General features: G+C 41.4%; 1 protein-coding gene across 1 annotated transcript in view; it reads right to left on the bottom strand.

The window, feature by feature from the left end:
• The window catches only part of FNDC1 (fibronectin type III domain containing 1), a 90,832-nt gene that overhangs the window by 25,975 nt on the left and 43,380 nt on the right, over positions 1-21,477 (bottom strand). Inside the window, exons 5-13 of the mRNA XM_083605790.1 lie at positions 20,516-20,623; positions 17,807-17,995; positions 13,678-16,737; positions 12,570-12,688; positions 12,362-12,473; positions 11,339-11,695; positions 6,644-6,709; positions 3,867-4,013; positions 551-781 (exon numbers count right to left, since the gene is read on the bottom strand). Of these exons, the coding sequence (XP_083461916.1) occupies positions 551-781; positions 3,867-4,013; positions 6,644-6,709; positions 11,339-11,695; positions 12,362-12,473; positions 12,570-12,688; positions 13,678-16,737; positions 17,807-17,995; positions 20,516-20,623 (4,389 nt within the window). The remainder of the gene's footprint in view (positions 1-550; positions 782-3,866; positions 4,014-6,643; positions 6,710-11,338; positions 11,696-12,361; positions 12,474-12,569; positions 12,689-13,677; positions 16,738-17,806; positions 17,996-20,515; positions 20,624-21,477) is intronic.

Below are 21,477 nucleotides of genomic sequence, written 5' to 3'. Positions count from 1 at the left end.
CACTTCATTGGGATTAGTTGTTTACATTCCATATTGCATTTGTGATATGTTATTTTCTCTTCGGCTGGCTTTGAGCCAATGCACCTGGTAGTCTTTTCTTGAGTTTTCACAAAGCTGGAAATCAACCCACTAGCCTAATCTTAAACTAGATCAATCTATTTTCAGAGACATTGGCATGCGGTCATTAATATGTTAGCAAGTTTTAAAACACCAAATAATATAACGTTGGTGTTTTGTAGTTTGCGATTTCTTTTTGCAGCCACTGGATAAATCCAAAACTGAAACAGAACATCGGTTGCTGTTTCATTCAACTGTAGTATTAACAGCTAGAAACATGTTTGATTCCAAATACTGCTTCAAACGCACACTGTGTTGAGCTCCCTGTACCTTGCACCTGATCAGAAACCAGAAGTGGTGATCAGAGTTGCCTCATCTACCACTACTTCCTTTTACACTGGGCAAAATGACTTTGCTTGGGTAGGCAGTGCATGACAAAACAACCAGCAGTCCCCAGTCCAATATTAATGGCCAGGAAATGGAATAACTGTACCTGTGACCAGATCCCCCTGAGTAGGCTTAGCCCAGTCGACAATCACAAAGGAATGGCAGCCTTCCACTGCTACTATGGTGATATTGTGAGGGGCATTTTGAGGACGCATCTCTATGCCTTTTAGGTCACTGGGTATGAGCTCGGCCAGGCTCTCCACTTGGAAGTGTTCTAGTGCATCTGTCAAAGAGCAAGGAGCTGCTGGGTCTTTGTTTAGATAAGTCACATAAGGAGCTGGAAGAGACAGAGAAAGAGAATATTCACTCCAAAAGTCTGTACAGACAGATGGATTATTAAAAAAAGAATTCCCGACGTTCAAAAGAATTTTTTCCAGTGTATTGAAACGGCAAACCAGATAAAGTATACATTTGTTTTTTAAACACTGTAAATTAGACATTCATTTCCTGGATTTAGAATTTGTGTATTTTCCTACCATTTGCTAAAATTTTCAAGGATACAGAGTGATGCCATCTGGAAAGCTCCTAGAGCGGTATGAGAAGGCACATAAACCTAGTGCTGAGGAAACCACCAGCATGGGAAATAATCATTGTGACTAAGCCACATTCTGGTGGCAATAGAGGGAGAGCAACAAGGAACTGGTGCGTATTAGAGTTTGTTTCTGACGCTCAGCAGCAATGCGGGATGCTGCACTAATGCTTTATACTAAGGATCAGCAACTGGTGGCCCCTGGGATAATTCTGGCTGCTTTAGGGACTCTATTTGCTCCCCCGGCGGTTGCCAACCTAGAAGCAAGAGGCTGTATGAAATGAGCATGATCATTTGGGGAGTATTCTTTGGGGAATAGTAGTGGGGGTGAGACTCTGCACCTTCTAAAGTGGCCTGCTAACTTAGAGGATAAGCAACCTGTTCCTGTATCATTTGGCTCAGCCAAGTGACCTCTGTAGGGTGCACTGACTTCGCTCTTCCTCAGCTTTGTCTGCATTCAGTAACACCGCTGCACTTACTGATTGGTTGGGATCATTTCAAGGAAAGGAGGACATAAAATGGCACTGAAAATGCAGTAGTCAGGGGAAACAGTGGTAGCAAACAGACATTAGCCACACTAAAAAGAAAGAAAAAGAGAGAGAAAAGGAATACAAATTGGTATGGAGGAGAACCATATTGGCCCCCCTCAAAGCCTATTAATGTCTCCCCCCCCCCAAAAAAAAACGCCACACACGTGTGAATGAACATTTGGCGTACAATCTATAAATTGTATTTCTATTTTATAACAACATGATGCTCACTCCAACGTTGCTCAGGAATTAATAGGCACATTTATTCCCTCAAAGGTCATCTTCAAGTTGAAAGATGTTTTACTGTAGTCACTGGAAATGTTTATTCAGCAACAGTTTACAGATTTTGCTAGATGGGTAATTTTTTCCTCTTTCTCCCCTTAAATGCCTTGAAATGTTTATATAAGAGCAATGTTCTTAGTTTATCTTGTTAGATTTCATGCCCTCCAGGGAGCTATTTTCCAGAATGTGTCATGTATTTATCTTTAGACACTCCAAGGGCTCTCTATTCCCAAATGACTGAGAAACCCTGTCCAGGAGAGGAGAGGGAGGCCAGTTAACTGCTCAAAAGAGATTAGTTGAACAGCTAGTCAAAGTCTTGATTGGTATAAAACCATTTTATGACACACTCTCTCTCTCTATATATATATAGATATATAGATATATATAAATACTAATTAGGTCACTAAATCTGCCAAGTGAGATCTAAGGACTCTGGGGTGGACATTTTACATCATTGTCCCTGCAGAGCCCTCATCAATCACCACTGTTGGGAAGAATCAGGGGCTGCAGAATGTCTGTCGTCAGTTTTAGGAGGATCAACACTTCAAAGCCTATCCATAACATTTCTGTGAACATTTCCATTTCTGTGAACAGCACACTAGAAGCAAGCCCCCTGCTGCTCAGTTCAGTTGTGAATTGCCAAAATTTACAATAGAAACAGATTGATAGCCCAAAGCAGAATGCCCAGTTGGGCCTTCAAGGACACAGAGGCCTCCATTGGCTATTTCCGAAGTGGGTGAGGAGGAAAGGAGACAAAGTGCATACTTTGCAAGCACCTGCCCATAAAAAAGCACACTGAGCTTTGTGTAAAATGCTTCTTTTTGTTTTTACAATCAAGTGGTATACAAATTTTATGAAATAAAAATAAAGCAATGCCTTCTCACAATTGAGAACTCTGAGGAATCTGTAACTGTTACCCCTGTTGGGAAATTTTATTGTCACCCCAATGTTTACTTCCTTCTTTGTTTCTTCAGCTACTTTTCTTTTTGTACAATGGGACTTTTAACCCAGAGATAAGATTTGTCCTGACCAGTGTTGCAAAATCTTAAGATTTCTCTCTCCTCCCCCACCTTAAAAAAGGCTTTTCCTTATAGGCCTAAACTAGAAATTCAAAGGAGTGCTTTATTCCACATTATGTAGCAAACTTTAATGAAACAAATACACATCATTTCAAACAACAGGGGATCAGATGTTTGCAATTACACCAAGACGCAGAGTGTCTTAATATCTTAATATCTCTGACTCTATGTTTGTTCTCTCTCTCTCTCTTATGAGTATGGTTTGCTTTCTGTTAAGAAAATCTAATGAAACTCAGTTCATTACTTTCTAGCTTCTCCCTTCCAGGAAGGTTGACTTTGGAGCAGAAGTGTAGCAATAAAACCTATTAAAGTCCAGATGAAGCTGAATCAGTTTCAAAAGAGGGGAAATGACTTGCCTGGTGAAGTGCAAATGTAGGACTGAGAATCATTCATACCTTTCTTTCTGCATAGACCATCTCTTTTCCTATAAGTCAATAGTTTCTGCATTTGCATCTGGCGTTATTATTGATTTTAGGAAAATATTTCCCTATCAGAATGTGGGAACATGCACACACTCACTATTTCTAACTTAAGTGTCCCTATTTGGACCATTCTTCTGCATTATGTGTTTCCTTCTTCTTAAAGACAGCATTTCTTCAGCTGATTTCTCTTCCAAGTAGTGTTAGAATTTGGCATACTGACCAAATGATCAAGGGGTGAGAACAACACCCTTATAAAGAAAGGTTAATCGTCATCAAAATCTTTTACCATATGTCAGTCTGCTTGTGAACATAATGTGTCTTTTCCCCCTCAACGGTTCTTTAACTGAGGGTTTGTTTATCTTTTGAGAAGGGGGACTGCTTCCATAATTTAGCCACTAGATCCTAAGCAATAAATAACTCATAGCCACTTCTCTCCTAAAACACATTGCTTAGTGACAACATACAGGATACAGTAGTAACATGATAACACGTGATTCTTTGAATCGTACTGATTGCTCACCAGTGAAACGCCTCTTTCCAGCAGCGTCATATTCTAACAGAGGATCCGAGCCGACCACACTGAACTCGGGCAATGCTTCTGTGGTGGTGGTCGCGGCAGTGGTTGTGGTGGTTGTGGGCGCCAAAGTGGTTTCAAAAAGCTCATAATCTAGATAAGAAAGAGGATGAGGAGCATCAAAGGAACATCCTTATGAAAATTCCTCAGTGAATTTTTCCCAACATACATGTTTGTATTATGGGATCATTTTTGCAAAGCATTTCCCCTAATATAATGCATGTTAATCTTTTCTACACTAATATGTGGACTTTCACGCACACTTGGCTGGAGAACTGCGCCGCAAAATTTGGAGAAGAGCCAACTGTGAAGGCTAGCTGTGTTTCAGTTCGCATATTTTTTCCGAAAGTGCAAATCAGGTAAGTTCTCCTGTAACAGGCGCTCACCGCTTTCCTGGTGGGTGTCAATTGCAGACCCTCGCTCTCCGCGTCCTTCCCAGAAGCTGGAAGGCACATGGTCACTGGCTGGTGGAGATTTCCCTCCACTGCCCCCGTGCCAGCACAGTTATGGGGGCGTGACTTCCTGCACAGTAAGCCAGGTTCAAACGGGCCAATCAGGACCCAGGTTGTGAGGGAATTCCTTGCTGGCCAGCCAGCTACTGCCCACTGCCATGCCAAGCCGGATAGTAACACGTAAAAGGTTAGCCGTGCATGGCTTCTGCAGCGCAGTGTTTGCCTGAGTCTAGTTATCTAGTTATCGGCGATGGGAGGATGGCACTGTGACTGGTTCCGCAAATGTAAACTGAATCAAGTTTCTGCTGCCTCCCTACCCTGGTCCCCTCTCTATTTTCCTTTAGATGCCAAACAAAGGCTGTCCTGTGTACCTGGGCTTTTGGCATTTCCTTTCTCGTTCTGCCCAAGTTGTGTCTGCTTAGGTTTGGCAGCTGGGCAGCTGGGACTGTTTTAATTTGCGGTGACTTGCTTTATTGGCAACATTACTTTCCTGCTGCTTTGTTTTGCATCTCTTAATCCACTTTTTCCTTTGAGCTCGTTTGAATGGCTTGTCTTAAGCACTTGTTGTTAGTTACTTCAAATGTTGTTCGTGGGGAGGAAGGCAGTGTACATATGTTGCAATGAAATAAATAAAATTGGGTCATGCCCAAGGATACTATTCTGAAACAGGGTGACCATGTGCCCTACTTTACGGAGGGCTGTCCTCTAATTGAAGACATCCTCTGCATGAGGCCTGCCCGGTTGAAGGGAGAAAAGGAGCCTTGAAGTTGCCCATCCACATTTAGCATGTGGACAACACACTGAGCAAATACACATGGCCATAGTCTTGTGGTGAGATGTACTGTACTTTTATTCATATTATAGTACTTCTAAATGTTAGTATATGCACACTTTACGCGAATGTGTGTCTTTTTTCACACTTCCTTTGGGTGATGCATGCCCTCTATTTGGCAATATTTAACTGAATACCTACTACAAAAACTCTGAAAGAACTAGGACTTGGTAAATAAGGCTAAACTGAGAAACAGATAAATCATAAGATCAGGTTTTTTATTTAAAAAAACAACAACCTGGATCTTTCCCCCTTATGCAGAAAGAAGATGTAGGTCAAATGTTGACAGCAATTCTTGTAAATCGCTTCAGGACTGTCTGTTGTGGGTAGCAATTCAGAAATTCAATGAATTAGCTAGCTAATTAAACTACCCACCTGCTACCCCCAAGCCTAAGACTTACTTTCTTGCAGTCTGTCCCCCGCCTCCCTTTCCTCTTTGGCCAAGTTCTAATATATGAAGTGAGCTGGGTCGAAAGAAAAGCACTTGTAGACAAGGTTACAGAAGAGTGAAGCCATGGATGCAGATAGACTTCAGTAACCCTCAGTCATGCATTCCTTTGGCTGCTGGAATAAGCCCAGTCCTTTCTACATCAGAGCAGATCCTTGTTTCAACATGAAATCCATCAATCAATTTCAGGTTTGTTTGTTTTTAAATAAAAGCTCCTCATTACACAAGTGGACCTGCCACCATCACTTCTGATGGTGCTCACCGAGGCAAGACAATTTGAACATATTCCTCCAATCCTGGCCCAATTGCACTGGCTGCCAATTAGTTTCTGAGACCAATTCAAAGTGCTGGTTTTGACCTATAAAACCTTAAATGGCTCAGGACCTCAGGACCTCTAGGACCACCTTTCTCCATATGAACCTACCCAGACCCTGAGATCATCTTCTGAGGACCTTCATCATGTGCCTCCTCCATGAGAGGTCTGGAGAGTGGCAACATGAAAACGGGCCTTTTCTGCAGTAGCTCCCCATTCGTTGGATGCTTTCCCCAGGGAGGTTTGGCTGGTGTCTTCATTATACACCTTTAGGCGCCAGGCAAAACATTCCTCTCTTCAACCAGGCCTTTGGCTGCTTGACATCCATCCAATACACTTTAAAATGTGTCGTGGGAGGGGGAATTATTGGTTTGTTTTAATTCTTTTTTATTACGTATTTTGTGTTTTTTATCTGGTATTTTTATGTTGTGAGATCTACTGATGAAGGCCGGTGGTATAATAATAATAATAATAATAATAATAATAATAATAATAATAATAAATTAATAATAATAGTAACAGGTTGTTGTTGTTCTGAGAGCCTGAGAGTACTAAAAACAGAACAGCAAGCTACATTTTCTTGTTCAGATGTATTTAGACCTGAGTGCTGGCTCTATGCTATCAGATCACAGTGCAGAAAGGAAAGGGATTCAAAGCACTTCAGAAAAGGACTTTTACCTCCATCATATATCACATATGACTCTGTAGTTCCTGCCACATCTGCATCAAGCCCTGAGAATGTATCTATGGAAAGAAGAAGACATCGGAATGATGAAGCAGGTCCCCCTTTGCCCTAGAGATTTCCTAACAACAGTGCACCCAGTGCAAAGCTTTATTTTTCCTATACAAATGGATGACAGATAATCACTTGTATGGGAGCTAGTAAAGATGCTATGCTCATGAGCAACTTGCTCCTATCTGCATAGTTCTATTCTAGTATATTCTGTTCCTTGGTTATGTTAGAAAGTGACAGAATGTTGGGCACTGGGGCTTTTACATATAGATTATTGTTAAATGGATGCCTTCCTTTAAAACATTAATTACAGATACTATTCTGTAAGAAGCGCAACTGTGCAAACAATTAGATTTAAACCTATGACTATAACAGCCTAGTAATATTTGCCATATATTTTTCTATCAAGTGCTATCATAATACATTTTATAGTTATCCTTAAACAAATTAATATTTTTTGATGTCAACCAGATTCCCAAATATTTCACTTTTTTAAAAAGCCTATTTATGGCAACTCTTCATAAAACAGACTCTAATCCACTGCTTAAAAAATGTTAATATTAATCTGATTCATGGTAAAGCAAATGGTTAATGCCTGGCTGATCAAGTTCAATGTTCAGTAGCAAACAAGCAGATGTAAACGATATCTGAGCAATAGCATTGTTTTTGAAGCATAACCAGTATTTTATTTCCTAGTTCTGCCCTTACATTTTATATATTTCAAAAGCAGTTTAATTAATGTAACTGTTGTTTCCAGGTCAAAGCAAACCCTGGGGAGCAGGGAGTTACAGAAAAATGGTTCATTCTTCTACAAAAGTGTTGCCAACATTTCTGCTTACGAGCATATTAACCACATCATTTTCACTTGAAGCTTGTCCCCTGACGGTACATCTCACTTACCCCTACCCCACCACAACAAGCTTACAGAAAGTCTATTGGGCACCAATCCAGTGAATTCTGAATGCACTGAACAAAGCTAATTGAGAAAAACACTAGCTTTACCAAGCATCTTTAAAAGAAAAAAGAAAAATTAACACAGCCAGCAAATTACTGAAACTCAGATATGCAGGAAATATGAAAAGACTGGTCCTTTAATACTTTCATGCTTATTACTGTTCTTCAAGTTTATAGGCCTATATTTTCCAGTAATGTGATAGCAGCAGTTATAAAAGTGGCTTTTAATGGCTTTGTTGACTAAAGTTCCTCAAAGAAGTTGAGCCGTCTGGAGTTTCAGTGCCACATAAGCTTGGGCTCCTCATGTATTCTCTGACTATAAAATAGAATCATATCTGGTAAAGTCATCTTTATAAATCCTGAGCAGGAAATTGGACCAAAGGGTTAGTAGAACCCACAGCAGCATTTTTCACACCACATTTTCTTAGCCTGTTTGGAAACATGTCAATATATTGGATTCCTGAGAAATGACAGTGTATTCTATTGAGTATGCTGCTTTGTTTTTCCATCTTGAGAGAACATTCTGGAACTTTCTTAGCAGGCTAATTTTTAGTGCATTTGGTAGCAATATACATAATGTAAGACTGCATCCATCTTCAGATGTGGTTCTTGAGTAGTGGTCTTTTTTGCAATGCTCTCTCCATTATTGCTTTTGTCAACCAGCCAGCCTAAGTTCAGCAGAGCTCGTACATTTATCCTTCATGGAAATGTTCATAACACTCCAGATGCCTTGCTACACTGCTCAGGTGTTTCTGTGTGTAAGAAGCAAAAATAGCTCAGGCAGCATTCTGTTTTTCCACACTTCCATCTGAATTACAGGAAGAAGAGCCCTTGAAATCTTGGACTTCTCAACAGGGACAGCTGTTTATCTTGCAGAGCATCAGTCCCTCAATAGATTTGCTTTACTCCATAAATGATATCGTGTGGTTAGCAATGCTAGGGCCAGGCCAGCTGGAGAAGTGGTAGCTGAAAAGAATACACACAGAGAGAGAAATCAAATTCCAAAATATTACTTAGGCAGATATCACCCTAAGCACGTACATATCCAAAGCAAGAAGTCTTTGCATGCTTATTCATTAATTTTGGTTTGAGGAGCAGCTCTGATCACATATGTGCACTTGCACAAACATTGTGTTCCACAAAACAGACTCTAACAATGCAATATATGTGGAAAGCCCCTCACTGATATTGGAGCTCCATATATGCCTCACAGTTCCCATGGGGCTTGAGATCAGGGACGCAAACAAGAGAGAAAAAATAATGGCATAGACTTGGATAACATTTAGCTGCAAGTCCTGTATGACCTGGTCCCTGTTTTCTGTCTTGGCCTGAGAAAATGGGGCTCTGACTGACTCCAGCTACAAAGGCAGTGGCGGCAGCTACTGATTTAAATTTTGTTTAAGTTTCAGTTTTAGTTTATTTATATGCCATCTTTCCACAGTGCCAAAAGCAGCTCTCAACACACACCAATATACATCAGAATACATAACATGCAAAAAAAATCCAATTCCAACAAACGAAAATAAGACAAAATCAACAATTCAATTTTATAATATTGCAATGTGCAGAGAAAATCACAAAGGTATTTACTATAACTTGGTTTGGTTCAGATACAATATGTACAAGGGCTCATGCAAAGCATTACATTTGAAATACTAAAGGTATCCCTTGGTGCCAGACAGTTGGCTGTTATTTAGTTCCTGGAGAAGAGGAATTGCTTGTTAAACCACTGTGGGAATTGTAGCCCTCTGAGGGGAATAGGGGATCTCCTAACAACTCTCTGCATCCTTAAGGAACTACAGTTCCCATGATTCTTTGAGGGGGGAAGCCATTACTGTTTAAAGTGGTACGATACTGCTTTAAATATATAGTGCAGATAGCCCCTAACAGGCAAAAGAACAAAAGAACGTGCCTGGGCTCGTTTGGGAGGAAAGGTGGGGTAGAAAATTAATAAATATTTTTCTTGCACACCAAGAGGCAGGGGGCTGGATCTTCTCACCAGGCTAGGTGGTTCACAGCTGGCTCCCTCATCTCTCCTCCAGAGAGCCCGGCCAATAGTGCTAATGAACAATAGTAATTTCATTCAGATCTATTTATTTTTAAAACACCCTCAGACAGAGATTACTCACCTAGTACAAATTTGAAGAGAATTTCCTTCTTGTTTTTCTTGGTGAGATTCTGCTTCCTCTTTCAGGTTCATGGTCAGTTATTTTCTTCTAACCTCTTCTTTGTTACCCCAAGTGCTCCATCCTCATCCCGCTCTTGTTCCTTGATACTAAATCCATTTAGTGGCCATTTTTCTAAGTAATTCCTTAAGAGTATTTTATTATCCGGCTAAATGCAGGAAGCCATTTCATGATGTGGTGTTCCATGGTGAAGGCATTGAAATTCGAAAGGGTATAATACGGATGGTGACAAGATAATACACATTCAGTGTCCTGACTGCCTTGATATTTATGGAATGGTTAACCTACCACAGCGCATCTTTACAATCGTTGATTTGATTCATTGGTCATTTCCCTTGAAGTCTCAAAGTGACTTGCAAAAATAAAATTTCAGTGCATAGTACAAAAACAGTCAAAACTAGATTAGCAACACTAAAAATGATAAAGTGACTACTTGGTAAATCAGTCATCTGTACAGACTTGCCAAATCTTACCACACTTCTCCCCACTCCCCTCGGCAAGAAATGGGATTCACCAAACTTCTTAACATCTGGCAAATAGTGACATGCACTCCATGGTAGCTCCATGTTGGTAGTGGCAGGGATACAATATAAAGCAGAGGGTGCTGACCTCAATATCAGGCCTAGGGAATCCATGGTCCTCCAGATGCTGTTGGACTCCAACAACCATCAGCTTCAACCAGCATTGGTCAGGGATAATGGGAGCTGTAGTCCAAAAACATCTTACAACCATAGGCCCCCCTTCCCTGTTCTATATGATAAACGCATCATTTAGGTCAAGTCTTTACCCTAATGCAATGGTTCCCAACCTTTTTTCTTGGCCACACCCCACCTATGCACCTCTAAAATCCTGATGCCCATAAGTCTTATTATTCAAAAAGTGAACTCCTGTTCACATGGAGGAAGCCTCAAAGGCCATTCACTGTTAAAAACTCATTCTCAAATTGCCCCCCTTAAAAATCAAATTGCCCCCCTGTGGAGCATGTGCCCCACGTTGGGAATCACGGCCCTAATGTCTTATCAACAAAGCAGCTGGCAGGTTTGTGTGCTGTTTTGGCATACCCACCCAATACTCATTAGGGATGAGATTTAGTTTTACACAACTAAAGACCAGGATGTGCTTCTCTTCCTGGTTTTAAAGGATGGTATGCAATATTCTTCCATCTCTGCTAACTCAAGCAACATGATGATTCATCACAACAGAAAACCAGTGTTCATATAAGGTACCTGTCACCCGAATCTTACCTGTCTGCACTGCTACTGGAACTATTTAAATAGAAATGCCACATACATATACACATAGGTAAAGGTAAAGGTACCCCTGCCCGTACGGGCCAGTCTTGACAGACTCTAGGGTTGTGCGCTCATCTCACTTAAGAGGCCAGGAGCCAGCGCTGTCCGCAGACACTTCCGGGTCACGTGGCCAGCGTGACAAAGCTGCTCTAGTGAGCCAGCACAGCACACGGAACATATACACATAAACTAGCATAAAAGTCAGTACCTTCGGAATTGCATTCAGGCAGACCGTCAAATCCTAACACAATATTCCCCTCTTCATCATACTCTGCGTAAGTCCCAGGCAGGCAGGTAGGCTGTGGTTTCTCAGTTGGTGGCTCAGTAGTTGTTGGTTCAGGAGTGGTAGGTTCAGGAGTGGTAGTAGTAGTGGCAGTAGTTGTCCTCACGGTTGTTGTGGTGGTGGAAGGAGTGGTTGTTTTTTTAACCATTTCAAGGCCTATCAGTGGCTTCCCTCCAAGGCTGATGATTGGTTTATCTTGTGCATTTGCTACAGGTTTGCTAAATCTCCCATGCCCAAACAACGGCAAACCATCTGGGCTTACTACAGGAGCTCCTTTGGAATCTAAAGGAACAAACGAAGACAAAAATTTATCTCAGATACAGTTAATACCATGAGGTTTTGCTTCGTGGCCTTTGAGGGACTACTGGGGCAGGGGCAAAGGGATTGTTAGGAAGAATAGGTACATACTTCTGTTGCAACAAAGCTAGCAAGATGTAGGGGCTGCCCTGTAACTTAAGAAGAGACACGCTGAATCAGGCCAAAGGCCCATTTAGTCCAACATCTTGTTCTCACATGGGCAAACCATATTCTCATGGGAAGCCCACAAGCATGACCTGAATGCAGCAGCACTCTCCTCACCTGCAGTTCCCAGCAAATGATATTCATATGCATGCTGCATTAGTATCTAGAGAATACCAAACACACACACACAATTTCCCATCTTTTTCATAGCTTTGTATTGTATAGATTGCTATGCCAATGGGCTCTCTTCAGCTCGTCAGATAGAAAAAGTATCAAGTAACTCAATAGAACAGGGATGGGGAAGATGCAGCCTTTCAAATGTTGTTGAGCTCCCAGCAGTCCTGGCCAACATAGTCAATGCTCATGGATAATGAGGGGGTTTGAAGTCCAGTGACACCTGCAGAGCCACAGGTCTCCCCTCCTGTGTTACAAGAACCCATACTCTGAATAACCCACATTCCGCCCCGTGTTCATATTGCTGCTTACCAACAATAGTCCGGCCATCTCCTCCTAATTTCACTCTGAGAGGTTTCCCCTGGGAATCTTGAAGGTACCTTCCTTCAACATTCAGCACCAGCCCTCGGTCAAGATCTACAATCTAAAAGCAATGTGCAGATTGAAAGGCTCTCCAACATGAAATAATATAACATTAAATCTTAAAAGTATTTTGTATTTTCAAATAAGGTCACCCTACCCACTTTATTCCTTGTGGACCATTTATTATTTTCTGTCCATTTCGCTTTCCATTTGTACCAGGGACTACTTTATTATTTTGATCTGGTTTTGTGGTTAGATTGGGCCTGCCACCATTTCCTGAAATATATGCAACACAAAGCATGCATTATCCATTACTTTGTCTATACTCTGTCCATTCAGTAAAATTATAGTTCCAAATATTTATAATAACACAATATATATTTATTTAATAAAATTGGTATGCTATAAAACTATAAAAAACTATAAAACTATAAAACCCCAAAGCTGTTTAATAAAACATATGTTAACATATAAATGTATTTTATATACATACTTGTACAATATATTCATTTATGAAATAATGCAGGTATTCCATTGGGATGCAGGTTTAAAAAGCACCTTGCAGTGATTCTAACAGTTAGCATACATACACTGATTAAACTATACGAGCCCAATTATATTCAGCGGGAATAAACTGGATATATGTCCAACACACTGGTACAGATTTGTGATTTTTATGGTCTGACATTAGGGACCACTACGATTTTACTATGGGCTTCTTTACACCTTATATTTAGGCATGGGATATTCTTATGTCATGGTAGATTTCACCTGCAGATGTTTTTTGTCTGTTTTTCATCAAAATTCTACATACTAGCTAGATATACAGGATTTGTGTGACTAATAATAAATCAATTTAAGGAATAAAATTCAGTTGACCTATCAGGACATACCCTGAAAAAAACTATGAAAGTCTCTGAATACTCACCCACTAGTGGTCAGGTCTACCTAACATTAGGTTTGAACTGAATAATCTTCTGCAGAAATAGTGAATTAGGACACACTAGTGAGACATTATGAGAGAAATGGCCAGCTGGGAGCAATGAGATTTGGAGATGGGCCAAAATGAGGCAAGGAATTAAATAGCCCCTTAGCAAAGTAGGTGAACGGATAGACAGTTTCAGAACAAAACCATACCCACTGATGGGATCTCAAAGCATAACGTTTGGGAGCATCTTATAATAACACATTTTCTCCATAAAAGGATTAGGATGGGAGGAACACCCAGTTAACAAGCATTAATACAAGCATCACCAATGCATTACCTTGCCTGTTAGGAAGCCTAAGCTGCTGTCGTTGAGAAGGGTTGGATAACCTTGAGTTTTGTGTTCGTTGATTGGAGGACACTGAGGATGAAGAATGTGTTGGAGAAGCAGAGTGAGTGGGATGAAGCTGAGAAGATCCAGAAGAAGAACCAGAGGAACGTGGTGAAGCCAAGTTCACTTTAGGCAATGTATTCAGTTTGTTAGAAGACTGGGAAGACCTGGAAGTTAAAGCAGTAGATCTACTCAATGCAGTGTTGGATGTTTTAGAAGTGGGCTGTTCCTGTTCCTCCGCCTCATCTTGTTTGTACACTTCCTCATCAGCAAATTTTGCTTTGGGGGGCAATGCAGGGTTTGGTGATTTACTTTTATCACCAGCAACATTGTTATTTAGGCTTTGACTGCCCCCAGAAACCGAAGAAGATGGCCACTTTGCTGCTGGAGATGTTGGATTTTCCTCCATTTCTGACTGGTCATAATCCTCATAATCATCATCACTGTTTATCAACTGATGTGTTTTAGAGGATGACATTTTGGGAGAAAGTTCGACTTTTGTTGGGGCTGGCTGCAGGAGTCCATATTTTTTGTCTGTCTGAGATCCTGTCCTAGTAGGGACTCTGGAGCCAGATGGATAACGAGGCACTGAAGGATGAGTTTGTCTCAGAGAAGTTGAGGATGATTTTGAAAATAAAGAAGTTTCTCTGCTGTAGTGATGGTCTTTGTCTATGTCTCTGTTAGAGGTAGATGCTGGCTGAACTGATTTGGATTGATGAGGAGATGCAGGCAATTTATAGGCATCAGATGTATCTTCACTAGATGCAATAATCTTTGACCCAGTATGTTTTCCTGGTGACAGACCTAAAGCTCTGGAGGAGGTTAAAGACTCTCGCTGAGTTGAAGATCTTTGCCCAGATTTACTGGTCTGAGACTCAGAATGCTTTGAAAGAGAGCTGGTTCTTCCCTGAGATATTCTCCTAGACGGAGAGACTTCTTTGGCAGGTATTGAATAAGAACCCTTCTGTTCCTCTTTATCACTTGCCCCTTTATAATAGTTTTCCTCCAAACTGTCATCATCTCTGTCTTCTAGCTTTTCATTACTCTGGTGGGATGATAGTGTAAGGTGGCTTCTTGAATGTTGCGACTGATCCGTTGATGCTTTTGAGGAATAGCTGGTTTCTGGATGAAGAGTTTTACGGGATAAAGCATGTGACCTTCCCATCAATGGTTTTTTAGACAAAGGTGAGGCTTGCTTCGACTTAGGAGGTGTAGCTTTGCTCTCAAGATGGTCAGGTTGATATTTAGACGCAGGAGGCTGTAAAGGAACTGACTTTTCCATAGATGTCCTTAATAAAGAATCAGAAGATGGAGATGAGCCTCTGGACCTTGAACTATGGCCATTTGTTAACTGAGAAGAAACACCGGAATGATGGTTTGTTCTGCTTAATGAAGGGGATTGGCTAGACACTGAAGACACAGCATCAGAGTGTTGAACTTTAAGTGAAGAATCTATATCTGTAGCTTCTCGTTCTTTGCTATAGTTTTCTTGTATAACTCTGTGATGATTCTTAGGTTCAGCCAGAGAACTCCTCCTTTTGGTATAGTCCACTGAAGAAGATTGTTTAGAAAAGGATGGTGAATAAGCATTAGGAAGAGTTGAAGGCAGAGGACTTTCATCTTCATCCTCCAGTTCTTTATTGGAATTGGACCTATGATTACTGCCTGATGCCAAACGTAAACTGGACTGAGGTTGAACCTTTGAGGACTGTGTAGTAGAGGGGCTTTTCGGGGGTGGAGTCCTGGTACCATATATATTACTGCCTTTGTTGGCAAATCTGTTGGCAGTAAGGGCTGATCTATATTTGAACAAATTAAAGCGTTCAGATGCAGACAAACTTGAAGAGGACCTAGAACTGAATCTAGAAGATGGCCTTCTTCTGTTCTCTTCATCTTCTCCTTCATCATTTTCACCAGTATTAACATCAGAACCTTCTTTTCCCTCAGCCTTACGTTTAGCAGATGAGCTATGTGAGTGAGGTAAAGTATGAGTAGCAGCAGCAGCAACCGCAGAAACTCTCGGATCTCGTGGCACATGGCGGTTAGAGTGCAGGAGAGGCCTCGTTTGCACAGATGCAGATGAACTGCCCTGAGGAGAAGAGAGCCTAGAACCTGGTCTTTGCTCTCTTTTTTCGGTTTCTTTGCTTTTATCAGCGTCAAAAGCATCACTGGTATCAGGGGGAACTAGTTTATAAGAGGGATGGTGTGAATGACTTTGAGAATTTGAGGCTGCAGATGATACAGAAGGAAGGAATGGTTTTGTGGGATGATTCTGAACCACCTTCCGAGATCCAGATGGCTGCTGATTTGAATGTGAAACTGAATGCTTAACTTCTGGAGGTTTAGGTTTTTCCTCTGAACTGTCAACTTTATCATTACTTTCATTATCAACCGGCAGATTATCCAGCGTGACTTCATGGGAAGAAGGTAGTTTAGAGCTGCTCTGTCTTAGATTTTTTGTTTCAATTTTGGGATAGTTAGGAATGGAAGATAATGAAGGGTTTGGTGAGAGGGAGGGTGGTGATGACCGATGCTTATCAGTGCTTGCCTGCCCTGTTCTTACAGGTGTGCGTGACCTATGAGGTGTTTTACCTGAGGAAATGACAGAGTGTGGAGGTTTAACTGGGGAATGTGGCTTCACACTGCTCTTAACATCCTGATTTTGTGGCTGCACTCTTGCAGCTTCTTTGGGGGGATTGTGGTCAGCAGTATCTTCTCTGGAGAGAGAATCAGTTTCTAGCTCTGCTCCCTTTCTAGAAGACACCTGAGACTTGGTAGGGACTCTGCTCCCAGCTAGGAGTTTATTCTTTAAGTCAGAAGCAGAACTTTTTGAATCTCTGCCACCAAGAAAAGTAGATGAATGACCCAAAGTTTGCTTAGAGGAAGAGGACGGTGATGAGGCAGAAGAGGTGTGAACAGAGGAAGAAGGTGCAGAATTCTTAGATGCTTTTGGTTCCAAATCCTCTTCAATATTTGTTTGTTGATCAATATTTGATTCACCTATATTGGCTACAACAGAAGAGAGGAGCAGGGGGAGGGAAAGAGATTAAACATAGAAATCTATAAAAGTAACCAACTGTTATTAAAAGAAAATGAAAATAGCTTGCCTAATGAAACATTCTGGCAGCAACCCCAAACCATGTTTTAAATTATGGTGAGTCAAAGCCCTTGTCCTAAATCTACAGTTCTCATTCACATAGCCATGGAATAAACACAGTCATGAATATTCATAAATAGTCAAAAATGGACAATTTGAAATGTTATGAGGTTGCATTTTAAGAAAAAAATTTAGTTTGAAATGTGAGGGCCTAAGACTTGTAAGCTTTTTCATTTGTTTTGCTTCTTGCAGGAATCAGCTGTGAAATGTCAAAAATTAAATGCCACTGCAGATCAAATCTATCCGTCTCTGAGACAAACAGAACAATTCAAACCAGGAAGCAGTGAGGTTCTCAATCAACCACCACATCCCAAGCCCTGCAATCTCATGCCAGCCAGGGTGCAAGGACTGTGGCTCGGTGCCTGGAGAGACACTGCCAGGCAATACACAATAATGAGTGAGATGGACCTTTGTCCTGGTAAATGGCCATTTCAAACATTCAACAGGACTGGGAAGCACATATAATATAAATATATATATATGGAATACTTTAAAATTGTTATGCCAGTACCAGGCTGGTCCCCTCACAGTATCTGCAGGGCTTTAGATACAGTAGAAGAAACAGTAGTGGTAGCTTCCTACCTAGCTGGCCAAAGCTAGGGCCCCCATGGGTGGAGCCACTCCACCTTCCAATTTGGCAACAGCCCTCTCTGCTAATGGAGGCCAATGTAGAGGTGACTATGCAGCATCCTAATCAGCCATCGACACAGGATTGCACTCTAAAGGCAACTGTAGAATTCTGATGAGAATGTCCATTTCTACACTGAAATCTAATATACTTTAGCCAACTTGTAAAATGTTTACATGGCCCACCCACTCCAAAGTCACCACTCCAGAGCGATCCAATGGCTTTTAATGGAATATAGGGCAAAATAGCGAAGAGGAAACTGGCTGGTTGAACTGTGACAACATCATACTTACTTGCTGGCATGGCAACACTGAAGGCTTTAGACTGAGGCCCTTGGCCCCTCCTGTTTGCGGCGCGAATTTTGAAAATATAGCGCTCCCCAGGCTGCAGATCTTCCACTAGGGCGGATGTCGTATCTCCCGGGTAGGAAATGGACTTTGCTCCGAAGGGCTTGAGAGCGGGGGCGTATGAGAGAATGTATTCTGAAATGATTTGGCAGACGGTTGGAAGGAGGAAACTGAAAACAATCCTGTTTCCAGCGGACAGACTGTATGGGTAGGATGAATTAGAACGTGCATTACTAAAATTAATACACTGGCAATGCACGTCAAGTCAACAGCTGGGGCATCAAAGACATCATATACATAGTAAGTTGAACAAGCATTCCATCAGCCTTTTTAGTTGCAAATGTCCAAATATATTTAACTAAATACCCAACTCTCTCACTCACTATTTATCGTTTATATTACCACCCCTACCTTGGACATCATAAGATTTTGCAAATAACACAGTGAATCAGCTGTTTATTTTAAAAAAAAGAGTTCATAAAAGGCACATAGTCCATGGCTATATATTAATGCTGATGGACCCATGGCCCATGGGCTTAGATAGGTTTGCCAGACCTCTGAGGTTGGCCTGCCATGCCATTTTCAGTGAACCATGCCCACCTTTCCCTGGTTCAACATCATATGCCATCAAGCATGGGAAGGTTTAAGCCAGATGTGCACTCTTAACTCTTCCAGCTATTGCTTGATGTGTCAATCATTTGATATCTTAGAGCCTTACACCTCAACCTCAGAAACTGGGGCACAGCTGACACAAGGCATTGGCACTTCCTCAACAGCATGGGAAGCAGCAGGGCTTCAGATCAGGAATCATTGAGACAGCTAACTAGAGAAGGAAGGCAATAGGTAGGTTAGGACAGTATTTTTCCTCTCTGTTGCCACTTGACTCATCTGGCGCTTGTCCTCACAATGCTTCACTTTGGAGTTTGGCTTCACACCAGAAGGACATGTCATTTTGGTTCTCTCTGTTTCTCATTTTTCCGATCTTAAATCTCCAGGTTTCTGCCACAATTTGTGTTTGTTTTTAATCTTCATGAAATTTCATCAGCATTTTGATGTGAATTTCTTATAATAAACACATTTCTGTATGCAGTTTTGAGTAACGTACACATTTTTGCAAGCAAACCATTTTTCTAATAGAATTTGTTTTTGTATGTTATTTCCACCTATGCATTAATTTTTATACACGCTCCCCAATATATGCATTTTTGTAAATGCTGGTTTGTTGGAGGACAGAGCTGCAAAATTAAGAGAAGTGTGAATTTCAAAAGATTACTGTATTTTGGTTCCCATATTTTGGAAAGTGAATATTTGACAGATTTCCCTTTAGATTCAAATAGAATCAATCAGTTTGTAAGAGACATTAATGCCCTCCCCCAACTCTACATTCACCCCAAAGAAAGATCACATGAGCCCCTCCACTCCACAACTGATTTGCTGTGTAAAAATGCTTCCTCTGCAGAATTTAACTCTGAATTCTTGATCCCAAAGCATCTGTCCCTTTTCTGCAGTACCAGAAGTGGAGCAATTGCTTTGCATGAGCTGCTGTATTCAGAATTTGCTTCTGTATATATAAAAAGTGGTGCCTATGGTGATAACTCAAAACAACAGAAAATTCAAAATAAAGACAAGTGGATAATACTATCTTTGAAAAATATAGACTCTACCAGCCGTTTATAGGACACATAATATCACGGCTTGCCAGCAATAGCTACACGGGGCACGTGTTCTTCCAAAATAGGCAATATTTGGATAGATGAACAAAATTCATCTAGTGTTAACAGAAGGAGTCAGAGTATCTGTGCAAATTAAAAATAGACCTCTCTTGTGGCTGCTTTCACCACCCTGTATAATCCAGTCCCTTCCAGTTCAGCCTTCTTGACCCACACCTTGGTTCCATGCTGGTCTGTCTGCACAACCTTCCCCTCTATGTGGGGTTATGGTGTAGAATTTGGAACTTGCCCATAGATCATGCTGATGGCTAGAAATGCCTTGAACAAAGGTAGCAAAGAGAATCAAGCAGTCAAAGAAAATCTGAGGGATTGTGGCTCAATGAAAGTTAAGGGAATTCTCTCTTATTGGTCCTTCACAAAACTAAAATCCATGGGAGAAAAGGAAAATCTACCAGGCCATTTTAGATCTGTGGTGTAGCTGAGCACTCAGGAGTCAAGGTCAAAATGTTCCATAGCTGAAAGTCCTCTGTTTGCAGCACTGCGAACAACCGAAGACATTTCAGCCTGCCAGCAGACCACCAGGCAATAAGAGCATATTACCTAGAACAGGGCTAGAGAACCAGCAGTCCTCTAGATGTTGTTGGACTATAACCCAATCAACATTGATCCTTGGCAATTCTGGCTGTGGTTGATGGGAGTCAGAGTTCAAGAAGATATGGAGAGCCACAGAACACCCAGCCCTGGACCTAGAGCAGAGCAGCAGGATTTTCAAGCCACAAACAGAAGCTGAGTACATTATAGCCACTGGATTTTCAGGACTGAATATGTGGTTTCCTTCATCTTTGCTCAGCGGCTCTACCTGAGCTGGAGCTTAGAACCTCTCATGTTAGTTTGTTAATGTATTAATTGCCTTTCATATTAATTTCAAGCTGATTTGCAGTTGTTCTGCTATACATACAGTAAATTCTATGTGGTCGCCACCTACCTTTCACTTTTCCTTCACTCTCTGGAAGAGCATCCCAGGTAGCAGCAACAGTTGCTGTTTTGCCTTTAATTGGCCAAACATTCAGGTTTTCTGGAGCACCAGTGGGAGCTGTGACATATACAACAGACCAAAAAGGAAAAGGGGAAAAGGAATAGTAAAAAATAAGCAATGGAGTTGGGCGGTGGAATCCTCGCATTTGAAAAGAGGTAGGTACCACCTGAAGCAAATTGAAAGCATCCCCATTTTTATCAGCTGTGTTGTTGTTATTGTTGTTTTATTAAAAATCCAGATTCTGCAAAACACTTTGGAAATGGACTAAAGCAGCCTTCCCCAACCTGGTTCCCTCCAGGTGTTGTTGGACTCCATGATCCCTGAGCCAGGATGTTCCATGGTCAGGGATGATGGGAGCTGGAGTCCAACAACAACTGGAGGGAACAAAGATGGGAAAGACTGGACTAAAAGAACCCGAACAAAACCAGCCTCTTTTTCTTACTTGTGTATATGGCACTGACACCATCATACACAAATGTTCATGTGAGTTTAGGGCCCAAAAAGACATCACAGTAAAATGTACACCCAAAATAGTAGAAGTACATTTACCTACTCCTCATTCTCTATTATGCCTGTCAAAACTTGCCCATGCTATGAAGTTTCCACATTTTCTGACCACTTCCAAGGGGCGATGATGTAGAGTGAGTTGGGGACAGAATCAAAGAATGGTGTGACATCACAGCACGAGATATGTGCTATTAGATATTACAGTAGAAGAGAGGGGAGCAAAATGATTGTGGCAGGATTCACCTGACGAGTCCCATTAGTGGAAGCCCTGTGCAATGACTTCCAGTTGTACAATGGGGCTTTCCCCTTTCCCTCCCCCTGCGCTCCCTCATTCCCATCCCCAAATTGGCTAAGGGGGTGTCAGGAGAACTCCCAGAACCATACACAATGGGAGAAGAGAGGGG

Source organism: Podarcis filfolensis (assembly GCF_964270895.1).
Source record: "Podarcis filfolensis genome assembly, chromosome: 3".
NCBI lineage: Eukaryota > Metazoa > Chordata > Lepidosauria > Squamata > Lacertidae > Podarcis > Podarcis filfolensis.
This window is presented reverse-complemented; position numbering and strand designations above follow the sequence as displayed.